This window comes from Sitodiplosis mosellana, unplaced genomic scaffold, assembly GCF_009176505.1.
Source record: "Sitodiplosis mosellana isolate CC-2019 unplaced genomic scaffold, AAFC_SMos_1.0 Smas_scaffold_1, whole genome shotgun sequence".
NCBI lineage: Eukaryota > Metazoa > Arthropoda > Insecta > Diptera > Cecidomyiidae > Sitodiplosis > Sitodiplosis mosellana.
Window position 1 is genome coordinate 18,883,743 of NW_022595244.1, and position 15,431 is coordinate 18,899,173.

Here is a 15,431-nt window from a genome sequence, read left to right on the forward strand (position 1 = left end):
AAGTCAACAGTTGTAATTTGTTCATTACGTAAATCTCTTGCTTCGTATGGATCGTCATAAGATATATTTAAATGTTTTTATTGAAATTTGTTGATAAAGACAGTAACCGCTGTATAAATAGAACACAGGTAATAAAAATAAACGATATAAATGATTAAGCTTAATTTTACGACCTGAACGGCTGTCATGTAAATAGCTTTGACACGGACGATGAATTGATTATTCAATTGCAGTGTAGGACCAACAGCAAAGTGCAGCGAAGAATCCGGGCTCTCATTCAACCGGCCTTGTTGCTTGATTCTCGATGCACAGTAATGAGTCACTGACGTAGATTTTCAATGAAAACACAACCTCAGAGGCGCCATATGTCTTAATTAGCATTTGCTAAGCAAATGCTGAAAACAAACAAAGCAAAGCTCTTTAATTGTTGACAAGATGATATTTGAATTTCTTCAAATCTTTTATTACGGTATATTTCCATCAGTATTAGCCACGTACGATATATAGACAAAGAATTTATAAAAACTTGATGATAGCTTATCATAAGATCGTCACTCTTTTTATAAGATCAACACTCAACTGATGTTGTTATTGTGGCCATTTAATCACCAAATAATAAATTTGGATAGCCGACGTTATCAAATTGTATTTATAGCTAAGGCAAACTATAAGCCGCGAACAGTTCACGTTTATCGTTGCAGTAGTAGCGCTAAATCAGCTCAAATCAAGTATCAAAGAATAATTTCGACCGTTACATAACTCGCAATATCACTACTGACGTGCTGACCATTTGTACAACAGAATGTGCCAAAAAAACAATCTCCGCGATGCGGAAAATGGTAAGAATAAATAAGATTTTGTTAAAATTTAAATGTTAAACTTTTTGTTAATTTTTAGGCTGCGGTGAGCCCAAATTGTCGAATGATCTGCCGCCGAAGAAAAAAACCATATACATGGAAGAAGCGATTACGAAAACCAGTAAGTGACATGGAACACGGTGAACAGTGGTAAAACAATAGTTTAATACAGAAACATTCGAAAAATATCATTTTTACTTGATTTGTTTAGAGTTTGGGCTTTTCAATTATTACATAATATTTGTGAGCGGCATTATTTTGTATGCGGTTGGGCTGGAAACATGTGCCATTCTGTATGTGATTCCGGTTTCCACGTGTGACTTGAGCTTAACCACAAATCAAAAGGGAATTTTGGGAGCTGCTACATTCGCTGGTATAATTTGTTCCTCTCATCTATGGGGCTTTTTGGCGGATACCAAAGGCCGTCGCCGCGTCATTCTACCTTCGTTAATGGCAGCGGTTGCCATGTCTGTCGTTTGCTCATTCATACAAAACTTCTATATTTTCACTGCGCTTCGCTTTCTCAATGGATTTTTGTAAGTATCAACGAACACCAAATGCAATGAGGTCGCATTTTAAATGTAATTATTTAATACTATAGCATGTCTTGCGCTTCCGGCACGATTTATGCCTATTTGGGTGAATTTCATAATAATATTCATAGGAGCCGGGCGATTATGGGGGCTGCTATAATTTACGGTATATCATGCATGATGATACCAATTACGGCTTGGTTTTTCATTAATCAAGATTGGCAATTCCAAGTTCCTTACATTGGTCTCACTTATAAGCCATGGCGTTTGTTCGTTGTTGCGTGCGCTATACCCGGATTTATATCGGTTTTGGCTTTAACTTTACTGCCAGAATCACCGAAATTTCTTCTCAGTCAGGGAAACAAAGAAGCAGCATATCAAATCTTACAAAAAATGAATCGATGGAATAATGGTGAAAAGTGTGAGCTTGAGCTGTTCGAAATTCGCGAGGAGACTGATTCAATTGAAAAAAGGCAACGCTATTTGGACAACAAGAACAGTCGATTCCCGTTGCTGAAATCGGTTTGGGACCAAACGGCACCACTTTTCAAACCTCCATATTTAAAGTCGACCATTTTGATTTGTACCATTCAGTTTGGTATTTATTCAACGAGCACCGGATTTTTCATGTTTTTTGCTGAAGTTTTGAACAAAATGTCAGCAAACTTGGACAATTTTTATGACCAAAGAATATCCATGTGTGATGCAATCAATATGAAACCAGTAAATATGAGTGCCATCGAATATGATGTGGTTAATGATGAAGTAAGTTGTGCAAGTGTGACACCCAAATGAAGCAATGATGTGATCAATTATTTTGATTTTCAAAATAGGTTTGCATTGAAAAACTCGAACTGTCAACACTAGAAAATGGTATCGTTTTAGAAATTGCTTTTGGATTGGGCCATATTTTGGTGGGCTTACTCATCAATAAAGTCGGGAAATTTCCAATCATATGTAAGAATATTTATATTCCTTGATCTTGAAAATTAAGAGAAATCTAAATTTCCTTTGACATTTTCCTTTGAAACAGTCTTTATTTTATGTACAACTGGCTTGAGCGGAATTGGTTGCATGTTAACTGATATTCCCGCACTCCAAATATCTCTCTTCCTCTCACTTTTATCCTCTGGTGTAGCCGCCAATGTCGTGAGCTCGGCTACTGTTGAATTGTATCCAACGACGTTGAGGTAAATTGTTTGTGACAATTAAGCAAAAAAGAGATATTTTTAAACTTATTGTTTAATTAATCAACAGAGCGATGGCCCTGTGTATCTCATTGATGTTTGCTCGGTTCGGTGGTGTTGCTGGCTCGAATACAGCAGCTTTTCTATTGGATAATCATTGTGAAGCTGCGTTTTATTTGTCTGGTTCGGTTGTGACAGGTAAATTTATGGATGTTCCAAATCGGAACTAGTCCATATCCGCCAGTTTCTCATTTATACATGCTCTTTTATTTAATAATACAGCAATGGGGCTACTGGCATTCTTCATTCCGAATATTCACAAGAAAGTATCGAATGCTGCCATAGAAGAAACTAGGAACGATCCACGCTTAAGCCTCGTATCATTCAGAGGATCTGTGAAAAGTTTCTAATCACTTCGACTGAATAGATGAAAGGAAAAAGAGAAATCGAACTGACTGAAACAAGGCTGAATAACAGTAAAAAAAAAAATAAGCTAAGTCATACGCAGCAATTATGTATGAGTAAAGTTGTGAACAAAAACTGTGTCTCAGAATCTGATGACTGTTGCAAATCCCTACTTTGAATCTATTTATTATTTTTTAATATTTCGTAATAAATTCCAATTGACAAAATATGAAACAGATACGTTTGCTTTCATGCAATACTCTTTTTCGTGATTTTAGTAAAGAGAAACGGATATGGTTCTACGTAATATTTGTGGATATTATGTGTTGGTTTTGGACTGTTTACTTAATGTTCTTGTATAGATGTACAATTCACGTATTCACATGAATGGAAAAATGACAAAGGCATGATGGTAAACAAAGCAACTCTGTTTTTTCTTTGCTCTTGAAATGTGGCCTTCGCGCTAAAGTGACAACTATGACTCATGTCTAGCATTTTTCTTTGGCTCGTTTCGAATCCTTCTCATTTCGATGAAAGAAACCATGAAACCAAGAAACCCCATATGGAATCTACAATGAATGAAACTGAATGAGCAATGAGCATGTGAACACGACTGATGCGATGTGAATCAAGGGGATCATAGAAAAAATGGTATGAAGTCAAGAAAATACAAGTGGAATTGAGCGCAATAAGCAGCGAAACAGCGAGCAAAAGAAGCCAATTCACAATGCAAGTGCGAGTGTGCATGTGCACAGTGCATGGAATATGTCTATTATAATGTTGGTGCCTAATCAAAAGCAAACGAAATACAGAAAAGTGCAACCATCATTATGAATGTTTGTGTGTGAGTGTGAGTGTGCATTTGCACAACAATAGCCGAAGCAAACGAAAAAAAGGAGTACAACATGCAAAAAGTTTTATTGTTTGCAGCACTCGTTCCATTTTCCAGCCATAAAATGCTATGAATGCCATATAGAATACAAGCCATTTCAGATGTGCGTCGCATGTGTATATGTGTTTGAGTAACATTACGATTCGTGTTTATGTCAAAAGCACATTTTCTCTGGCTCCGTTTCTTTATTGTTCGCATTTTCACAATTTCTTTTGTTTCGGCCATGTGGAGACTGCACACTCATACACACATGCACACACGTTATCCATTTACGTTCGCTAGATGAAATAGCAAGAGACAAAGATGCGTTGTTCTTTTATGTCGGTCGACGACGATGGTAGATCTGTTGTTTGGCTGAAAAAAACATTCGCTTCCATTCACATACATTGGATGGAGTGTTCTTTTTCTATTCGAGCCAGAATCAGGCAGAACAGAATACGAAATTGTCGTTGTGACAAATATTGAGCTTGTGAACATAAACAGAGCGCGCGATATGGCAAAGCATAAAATAGGAGGTAACACAAAGAAAAAACACAAACTCAAATGAAAATGTAATTTCGGTTCTAGTAGTTTTGTGGTTTTACTTTTCGTGAGATTGATTTCTGGGTGGGGGGCTGAGGTAAATGGTATATCCAATTCTGCATTGAATTAACTTCAACGATATTTAAGTTGGAAATTACGATTGTTATTCATTACATCCTTAGCGAATCAAATACACAGTCTCGAATAACACACCTTGATTTTTTATCGCACAACTCCAAAGTGAATATCCATTGATGCATCATCACCAAATGTGGTGGTTTAGAAAAGCAAAACGAAAAAAATGTGCACCATCATTATTTGGCGAATAGATTGCGTTGAATTTTGTTGAGAAAACAAAGAGATTGTTTTCTACTTATGATGTGTATTGCATCGTAATCGCATTATCGTTCGTTTGCATGCGAAAATCATATTATGGCACTCTGTTTTCATCATCGTCATCGTCATCGTAATAGCATTTGCGTTTGATTGTTTGGCAATGTTTTCGCCGTTAAGCCAATGTAATTCGCCATACCGGATGGAAACGAATGCCCAAGCTTGATGAACTGCTGTGTGCAAAGCTTCAAAAAGCATTCAAACCATTTTTCGATTGAAATCCAATCAAATCAAATTGCAGCGATTTTCTTCCCGGGCGCAAACAATGAAGAAATATATCTATTGTGCAGTTTCAATGGAGAATATCATGGCGGAAAAACTCCAGTCTCCCTCTTAATGCTTCTACAATAGTTTTCCAAATTGTTCGCCAATTAGACTAAGCCAGATATTTGCAAGCGTTTTCTTCTGCCATAACACTATCGTGATGATTTCAAATTCCACACATGTGATGCAGACAAAATTGCTTTAAATATGTTTATTTGAGGGGATTTGTTCCGATGGCATAGGCGTTTATGTATGTGGAACAGACAGTCAAACACACACATATACATTTTGAATAGTTTTTACGCTTCGGAAATCTATGATGTGTTCTTATCTTTTGTTTTTAACATCCAAATAATAACGAGGACGATGCACGTAAAATGAAAGTCCCAAACCCAGAGATCGAAGTCCAAAGTGGTGGAATCGTCGCCATCACCCATATCAATGGGCTCCAAATACGCTTAGAACATTACATTTGGAAAAGGAAATGTGAAAATGCTTGAAATGCAAAAAACAAAACGTGAGCGGGAAGAAAATGTACGGCAGATAAAGTGACCCATACGATGCTCGCCTGATTCTCTAGTCAGCTTATGGCACTTATAAATATTAATGGGCGTCTTTAATTTTTCCACTTTCCTACTTTTCCTTCGATAAATAATTACAACATATATATTTATTGTTTGGTCAAACAGCAAACAAACAGCACGAGCAAATTGGTTTTATGGCGTACAAACAATGGCCGCTCCACAAATAACTCGCAACGCTTTCGCAATTGGTTTTGGCCGCACAGCAGAGCACAGCACATTTTCGATGGTATGCGGATATTGTTTTGTAAGCAATCTTCCCTGCAATCTCCACCGAATGAGATTAATTTATGCAAATCGATAAGCAAACAGCGCCAAACAAAGCAACGATACTTGATGAAATTCCCTGAAAAGCTGGTTGGTTTTATGTTGAGCTCAGTATATTTTGAGAGTTGAGTTGAGCACACATTTTTGCACAGCGTATGGAAAATTTCGCATTTACATGGGTCTGTTTAACCATTTGATAACTATCGAGATTGACCGTTCTCTATGAAGTGTATTTGGGAAAAGGTTGTTATTTGCTCTGGATAACAATAACACACACACTCACACACACTCACATTCAGAATACTAAGCACAATCCACAGCCATTTGTTTACTCTAAATCTACTTTTTTCTATGTCTAATCTAAGATGTCCTATCTAGATCATGAGAATGCCTGAGCTGTTAATCAAAATGTTAAATCGGATTTATTTTCAAGTTTTCATTCATGTGATTGGAGCTTTATTTTCTTCATGGTTTCAACACATTGGTTCGTGTAGCAAAATCTTGTCCTTTATCATTTCATTTCGACTAATTGATGGACTGTTAAAAATTTATTTCAATTGAAAAATGGCACAGTTTACAGATTGAACATGTTCACTTAACTTTTTCATACACAAATATTCGATATTGATTGAATCCATCCATCCATCGTGATGGTAGTAGAATTCATCGATGCACGCATACAGTTTTTTTCCCCCCATTTGGTCGGAACAAATTTATGTTAGACTTGTGAGCGTTCGATATATTCGTTCGGGGCACATGTTCGTTCACACATTCGTCAATAGTCAACAGTTGATCACAAATCGATTGCGATTGAATGGGAATCGAATGAAAAAGGAAAATAGAAAAAAAACCGTTTAAACTGCGTTGCAACTGATTGGAATTTGCTGTGGATGGAAATTCACACATATGCCAAACGGACGAAACGAGAAGGAAGAACACCACTCCGCCAATATTTTCGTCCATATTTTCCCGAGTCGGAAAAATCTAAATATGTAAAAAGGTCTGGTGTACCTTTTCCTCAATCATCGAATAAGACATCAATAAGCAATTTCGTAGCCAAATGAATATTCGTTCAATATATACGACGTGACCGTTTGCTGATACTTGGACCGTTCTTTTTTTGCAATTCATTTGAGAGCCGACAAAGCAAAAACGATGAAATCAAAGACGAGTATGTTTGTATCGGGTGCTCCTATCGTCTCGGAGCGACGAGATTGCGATACAGCAACAAACAGCACATAACTGATAGAAATAAAATCGAAACGAAAATTGCTTATTATTGAGGATTATTTTTATGGGAACGTTTTTTGGATTGCAAACGTTGGGCCGCATGGACCTGAGCGGCATTCGTCATATTGAATCTCTCTGGCTACCAGAGTCTGGGCCATGCGAATGGCATATGTGCGCTCTGCTTTTGATCTTTGTAGTCAAATGGGTTTACTAACATTGCAATATTTGCGCAATAATTCCATTTATATTTGGATTTTTACCTCTATGGAGTGAGCGATTGAGGGGGCCAAATCGATCGCAGATTTAAGCAGATAGCGTCGTGAGATGGCAAATCCGTGTCGGAAAATATGCTTATACATAATAATATTTATGTAATCGCTTTGCATCGCAATACCCATAGAGTCATTCGATAATAATGCACGTACCACGGGCCGGCATCCATTTTCAATGAGCTGAGAAGATGCGCTTGATTTCTTTTTCTTGATACCAAAAACGTCAAACTAGTTACGATTTATAAGAGATTCTGTGGAATTATGTTAGAACAAACGATGACCAGCGCACAAAATCATTGTTCTATTCACATCAATTGGAGCTGGAGCATAAAGTTTAGCTAGACGATCATTGGTTTTGACGTCGTTTTCGCTGCATTTATCACATTCTTCGCACAATGTTCCATTTGCATTTATCGATTTCAACAGGGAATATCGATGTAGCTCTGTCACATCCATTGTGTTTAAAATCGAATTATGACTTGGCTAATCTGATTTGTGTGCATCGATAACAGATAGGAATCATGGTTTCATCGATTGCACACATCTCAAACACATCAATGCAAAATCGATGATGAAGATAAAGACTTTGCAAACATTCATCCATCCAATTGTTCTGTTGACGTCGGCAGAATCGATCAATTTCATTCGACTGACCGTCGATTGCCAAGAGCATCACATTACTTTTTTTTCACATACGCTCAATTGCAAAATGTGCAAATAATACGAACACATATGTACATATATAAGCATTCATTGCAACGCGAGGGGGAAAGCACCATCAAAAATGAGCAAAAACCAAAAGAAAACTAGAGGTTTCTTGTATAGAAAATAAGAACGGCTTGCCAAAATACTAGAATACTAAAAGTTATTATTAGAAGATTTCTTGAAAAAATGTGTTACTTAACAATGCTTTGATCCGAGTCCAACCCCTAGTTGCAACGTCAGTGAATTGGTGTTCATTATCGCTTTTATTCGTCAAGTGGAAAAAAGCGCTTCGATAACAGTCAGCAACAAATACGCATTCAATGCGGTGTGTATTAAAGCGTGTGTGTAAAAGATGTTTATTTGATGCGATTCATTTCGCCATTACATTTGAAAAGATTGCAAATTGATGTGATTTTCTTACGTGTTGTTTCAGTTCATAGCCATCCTCACTCTCTCTCGGTGAGTGTGTGTACTTGCAACCGGGATAGACGATGGAACAAATGCGAAAGCATAACATAAAAATCGAATGCTAAAAGCTGAGTTACAGAAACATGTATTTTCAATGTTATGAATATTTTTATGCTGCATCATTTCCATTCATTCTCCTCGGGATTTTATTGTGTGAATCACAAACGGAAAATAATGCAAATTTACATTTTACATTCGATTTGAATTCCAACAACAGTTTCAAAGCATCGCTTTAGTCATCGAGTGGCATTGCCGACACACAGTATTGCGGGCAGACCGACCGACCACGGTCGGATGTTATTCTGGGTTTCCCTCTCCATCAAATGTTTTGATGTTTTCGTGTGAATACTCACAAACACTTTCTTACGCTTAAAAGAAAGCAATCACTGAAATGGAATATGATTTTAAAACAAAATATTTACACGACAAAGCGATATCACCCAATTTTATTGTCATTTTCATTCGCACCCAACAAAATAGGTTCCACCACGCAAATGAAACTCACACTTTTAGCAAAATCTTCGGCAGAGCTACTTGAATTTAAATAAAGTTATGCGTGTGGGGGAAAATCTTTTGTCAACAACAACATTTCATATAAATCGCAAAATTTCCGCAAAATAAAATTAATGGTGAAATACATCAGTAAATATATGGTTAACTAAGAGTTTGTCTTTCAATTCACAGACACGAACACACACACACACACAAGTGTATGCTTCAAAGTATGTCAAATTCAGAGGGCGGATGTTACGAGAAAATGTCTCATTTTGCCTTTTGGCGGAAATTGCATGGCGACGAGAAAATGTCTTGGCATCACGTCGAACGAAACGTGCGAATCCGAACATGCAACATGAAAAAGATCTATGCACGACTCTTTTTTCGCTTCTTCCAGCTATAATGGTGGAATGGAACCACATTCTTATGAAAAATGATACAGAAAGCACGTCGAATGTTTTTCCGGTTCAGCGACGGCAGCGGCGGTAAGGTATTTTTAAGCGGCTCAGAAACTTTCTTTGCTCTTACTAAGTATGTGTGTTAAGCTAACCAAAAGGAAAAAATATTTCTTTTTCTTCTCCCACATTCTGGATCATTCTCTCGTTCTTATTGATATGAGGAGGTTTCTTGACAAAAATGCATTCGTGCACCACGTGCTCAATTCGAAGTATGAACTCATATAATTCAATATAAGATATGGTTTTTAATAAAACTTCTGCATTGTATCCATACATTTTATTGATGTCAATCAGTAATGGTGAACACATAGTGTGTATGGGAATTTCATCTGGAATCAATATTGTCGTGAGTAAAATCATCGTCAGGTCAACGCGAGGTAGTTGTGCAGTGCACAAATAAATTCCCGGCAATAATTGAAACGATAGTGTGTACGAAAAGAAATGTAAAAATGCTCACTTTACTTGGTGCGATCCGAAGCCCAACATCGTCTTCCTTTCATTTTCAATTCATCGACAAGACGAAAATCATTCATCACAGCATACAGAAGACGTTGACGTCGTCGTCGTCGTCATCGTCGTCTTCTTCTGTGTTTGATCATGATGATGAAATGCAATTTTCATAGTGAGTCGTTTGTGTTGGCAAAAGCGTTCGAGCAAATGTAAATCCCATCACATTCCATTTCAAAATAAAATTATAAAAAATCGAAAGAAAATCAGGTCTTGTGCTTGTTGTTTGCATTCAGCCACGTAGTTAAATATTATTCATTCGTTTTTGTATACACTTCAAAATCAATCCATTCGAAGAAGAGAGAGAGAGAGAAAGAATCCCGTTCGGTTTGTGCTAATAAATGCTCACATAGAAGAAATCAGTAAACTCGCTGGCCCAGGCTCAAGCACATGCGAACACTACTAGCTAGACTCAACTCGTAAAAATCCGTTATTCTTCAATCAAACGGTGTTTTTTCTTTTATCTAGAATTTTTATTCCAATTTCGTGACGAAAGCAACGAAACTCACATTTCAAGAGAAAAAAAAAACGGATTCAAAGTGGTAAAACCGAGCAATGTTATCATCATCAGTAACGAATTTCATCGTTGAACGTTTAAAGAAAAAGATGAAAATGTCTTTGCAGATTTTGGGAAATTGCATCGCCTCCGCCGCCGCCGCCGTACATTGAACAAATAAACAAATCCTGCGAACGGCAAATCGCAAGCAAAATTTCGCATTTTCATATTGATTGCATTTACTATTCTGTTTACAATACGTGATTGAGTATGATAATTTCCTATTTTTTTGTCTCACTATAGATTGAGTGGGTGTGCTCACTGCGCACATACATAGATGTGATTCGATGAAATTAGGAAAGCTCAGCAAAACCAACTCAATCTTTGTTTTCTGGTGCAAAGTCTCAACACGTTCGTTCGGTTCGCTCGTTCGTTCGTGTATTTGTTCGCATTCGGTGGAAATGGCGGTATCTTGCCGGTAACAAATGACAACTATTTGTTATCATTTCTCGGCAATTTGATTCTGCTGACAAACCAAAGACGTGGTTAATTTGCACCACATCGAACGATAGAACAAACAAACGCTGGCCGAACACGCCTGGCACGTGAACTGAGTGGAAAATTAACACCCAATCATATTTAACTGTTTGTCAATGTGATCGAAATATTTCCGTCTCAGTTTGACAGAAAAATTTTCATCTCAGATGGGCCATCTGAGATGGCTTTGTCTGCTGTGAACAAGCGGGAGAATAGAATTGAATGGGCAAGAAAGTTCAAGAGTGAACTCTGCTTCCTATTCGAATACCAATTTTTGCAATGACCAAATTAATGTTTGCAGAAGTTATTTTAAGCAAATAAATTCGAGTTCTGCAGTCCGTTCATTGTTATCGATTTCCTCATTGAAACGAATCCAATCGAGAGTTTCTGCAAAAACCAATCTTCTGTGCTTTCTATCGTATAACCGTACATTGAAACGCTTTTTATATATCAAAATGTTATTGAGCACATTTTTTTCAACGTCATGACAGGAAACCATATCACATTTTTTACGTAGGCGTTTTTGAATTGGACATTTTTTCGTTCACATATAAATATATATAAAAACTGCATAACATTTTCCTTTTCGCTTTGAAACCATTTTATCGTCACACATATACAGTGCCAACAAGCCAAAGGCAAAAAGTGAATTAAAATTAGATTTAAATTAAACTATTCGGTGTTTTATAAAAAAAAAACGACCACCACACAGCATATTTTCGTCGAAAGTTTAACCATAGCATCAGCATTTTGCTTTAATTTAACTCGGTTAAAATTAATCGAATTAAAAGATCGAGCTCACACGAACCGAGAGATGTGCTGGTCCTAACTCAATTGAAATTTTAATTTGATTTCTCTATATCAGTAATGCACATTGCACATGATGCCATACACAGCACTCCATCGTTTCAAATTAATACGTTTTTAATTAGTTTTTTTTTTCTTCTGAAGTTCGTTTGATGAAGCTCATTATTTGATGGTTTTCTATGGCTTTCGTCAGCGGAAAATGTTATGCATTCTTTTGGTTTTGCATAGAATAAATTGCATTGCAGTAACATGCAAATGATTCACTATGTTGAATTGGTAAAAAGCGCTGACACAAGAGCAAATTACGCATTTCAATTGGAATATTTGTGGGTAATTGTATGTGGCCGTAGCTGTTCATTTTTCAGTTGGTGTTTGTGTTTCAATCAATTTTCAAAACTTTGCGCATCATTTATGTAACTTAAATGTGTTGTGGGCAGTCGGAGTATTCCGAGGATTTGGGAAAATTGTGAAATGATTGCAATTTATTGATAAGACCGTGGAATTTCAACTCGTATGGCTCTTTAGAGCTATATGGTTTAATTTATTTATCGTGTTAGTTTCCATTAGCAGCCATTCACCCAGCCAATTGACATTGAATCTTTCGGAATGGTTCACTTGTGATACGATTCATAGGAATACCCTGCTCTGAAACGCGTTGATATTCATGAAGAACAATGCGGTATGCGAGATAAATGCCAACACCAGCTAAGCGGTAATCACCCGATACAATTGTTTATCATGGGGAATTCTGGGGCATTTTGCTTATATGATTGCACAAAAATTGAAAAAGCTTACGGCTATCAACAATCAAATGGCCACGAACGATGTGCTCGCATTTGAAAATTCTATCGCACCCGAAAAAAGTGGTGCTCAAAAGTGGAACATATGTTCAGGCAGCAGCAGCAGCGGCAGCAGCATTTTAATCTGAGCAAAAGCCAAAAACACCATTTTACGATTCGTGACCATGCATTCCTATTAACTGTAAACGGCTGCAATTATTTTCAAGTCCACATCGAAACAGTATGCCATTGTTCATGTCTTTTGTTGCAGCGTTTAACTTCAGCTTTGTTTTCGATTTTCGTGCATTTTATCTCAAATTCTACAGTTTCCATATTATTGTTGTTCACTTTTGGTTGGTCTATGTGTGTGGTATGTATTTCGACGTGGAAGAGAAAAAAAAGCACATGCAAACACAGATAGATATGGAATTTCGACCACAAAAGCATCGTTGTTACGACTTCAATGGACAACATCGAATAACAACAAATTTGCTCGCAATTGAATGGATTTTGTGAATATTTTCGCCACACAATGGCCCAATATCAATATAATTTTATATACAGCGTACGAAAAATGGATAAACTGGATTTAAATGAAAGAAATGCGCCATCCAACAGCTACAACAAGCATAACGCATTCATAATACACATAAATGAATATGTATTGTGTTTGAATGCAGAGATGGGGGCCGGCAAGAATTTTGCCATTTTTGAATCAGTCGGCGACTGAACGAGAAAACCGTCGTGAATGTTCTTGTTGTGTTTTTTTTAGCGCTTCTCACCGGGAAATCGGTTTCGGTCCAAATGTAATCACAAGTAAACAATTGCAATGACGTAATGGCGGCGGCAAATTGTCAATAACAACAGCAGACAAAACAGACAAAAATGTTCAGACTGTTTCGCCCACATAACAATTTCAAATAATATTCTTGCCAAAATGCTTGCTTTTGCTTCTGTGAATTTCTCTCCTTATATTTTTGACCCCAATTTACGTTTGTTTTTTGCGCTAGGAAAAGAGCTTAATGACTTTGCTGAAATTGATTTAACGCAATTCACCAGAATCAGCAACAGCAGAAGAAGAACATACATAATGAACTCAAGCACTTAATATTATGGGCCAACAGTACTTCAGACAGTATTTTTCAAACAATTAATTGGATGGCAGATGCTCAGCACAAATTGCGATTTACAACCAACAAACTATAATATGAATAAATTATTTCGTTTTGAATCTGCAAAAGCACAAAATCTACTTAGCTTGTTTCGAGTAGAAATTTTTCTTAATTCCAATGTAAAACCTCGTTTCGAAGAAAATTTTATTATTAACTCAAGTTAATTTAAATAAATCTTCAAACTTTGGCCGTTTAAATTGTTAGTAAACAAGAAAAATTGGATACTCTCGATGGTGCCGGTGAATTATTCATAGATTTTAATTGGTGTTGCATTGAATTTGTCTGATTTTCTTTTATGGATATTGTATTATTTTGGTCGTCAATTGAAATTTCAACAATTTCACGCTCCATAAAATTCGAAAAAATAAGTATTAATAATTACTGCAAGCATATAAAATACATTCGTTTTGTGATCTTCTATATATTTTACTGAAAACACGGAAAAGTTATGGAAGGGATTTGGTAAAAAATGTCGATTCAAGCATTTTATAGAGCTTCAATAGAACAAGTTGCGTTGTACTAAATACATATTTCATGTGCCATTGTTCGTGAACTTATAAATTGACCCACATGTAGAACGACATTGCAAGAATTTCTGCTTTTTGGGCAACATGAAATTCTGCATAATTCGTTCTATACACTTTAGATAGCACTTGGAAAACAAATGTGTGGACATTTTACTAATAGAACCACCAACTCGGCAAAACTTTTTCACTGGCAGTGAAGTCGATGAGCCAGAGAAAAGTATCGACCGAACAGAGAAATTCAAACAAATTGTAAAATTGAATTTTGAATTTTACTCTGCAAAGAACCGAGCACTTGGTGACTGAACAATGCGATTTTCCATTATTTTTTTTCTTTCAAAAGATATCCACCGGAATAAATTTGATGAAATTGTACGAATCAAACTGAATTATACATTAGTTCTGCTCTGGCTGCGAACATTTCAAAACTTGACGAGAAAAAAAAAACATATCATGCAGAAATGCAAGCTCTTGTCGAAATTCTTGTTGCGAAAATATGTTATGAATGCTGAATAAATTGCGTGAAGCGAACTCAGATTCGAAATTCGAATTGAGAGTCAATTGTCAAGTGTTGCCGGCGGTGGTGATGCGCATTCATGTTGTGTGTGCCTGTGCATCTCCGTCGATTCGCCCTTCGGTTTCTTCCGCGAGAAGCGAACGAATCACGAGAAAAGTTTTCCTTTTGTATGCGGTTTCATTTCAAAATGACAAATTTATGCATAAAATGAATAATGTTGAGCTGCCAGAACACCGACCGAGAAGACAGTGCAGCAAGCAGTTCGATGCTGCAGTTACTTTCTCGAGTTTGTGAAGAAAAAATTCTCTTACAAATAATTTCAGTTTTTTGTTTGGTATGCACTTAAAATGGATCTTCCACACGGAATGGTTTTCCATTGCGTAATAAACCGTCTCCGGTCGCATTTCACCGGTCGTTTTTCTTGGTCGTTTAATTTCAGATGTCAGACGACAATCAAATCGCATTTCTGCTATCAATACAGCCAATGTAGATAGTTTGAATGCTTTTGCTGCTCGTGCAGTGGCAAACTTTTCAATGCTACGTTTTAAAAACTTGAACTCGAA

At 36.7% G+C, this 15,431-nt stretch overlaps 2 protein-coding genes across 8 annotated transcripts in view; one reads left to right on the forward strand and one right to left on the reverse strand.

Moving 5' to 3' along the window:
• LOC129579249 (furin-like protease 2) overlaps nucleotides 1–15,431 on the reverse strand; it is a 207,143-nt gene that overhangs the window by 86,198 nt on the left and 105,514 nt on the right. The gene's annotated exons all lie outside the window — the stretch shown is intronic.
• Nucleotides 656–3,216, forward strand: LOC129579281 (synaptic vesicle glycoprotein 2B-like). Its single transcript, XM_055469205.1, has 8 exons — nucleotides 656–839; nucleotides 898–978; nucleotides 1,069–1,393; nucleotides 1,459–2,155; nucleotides 2,224–2,347; nucleotides 2,424–2,580; nucleotides 2,648–2,775; nucleotides 2,860–3,216. Exons 1-8 carry the CDS (start codon nucleotides 803–805, stop codon nucleotides 2,985–2,987), a joined length of 1,677 nt encoding a protein of 558 aa, XP_055325180.1. The 5' UTR covers nucleotides 656–802; the 3' UTR covers nucleotides 2,988–3,216.

Bases quoted from the DNA above. Each gene is read 5' to 3' on its own strand.
- LOC129579281 (XM_055469205.1), top strand. From the start codon at position 803: ATGTGCCAAAAAAACAATCTCCGCGATGCGGAAAATG. The intron at 1,394-1,458 runs GTAAGTATCAAC...TTAATACTATAG, and splicing joins CGCTTTCTCAATGGATTTTT to CATGTCTTGCGCTTCCGGCA. The intron at 2,156-2,223 runs GTAAGTTGTGCA...TTTTCAAAATAG, and splicing joins ATGATGTGGTTAATGATGAA to GTTTGCATTGAAAAACTCGA.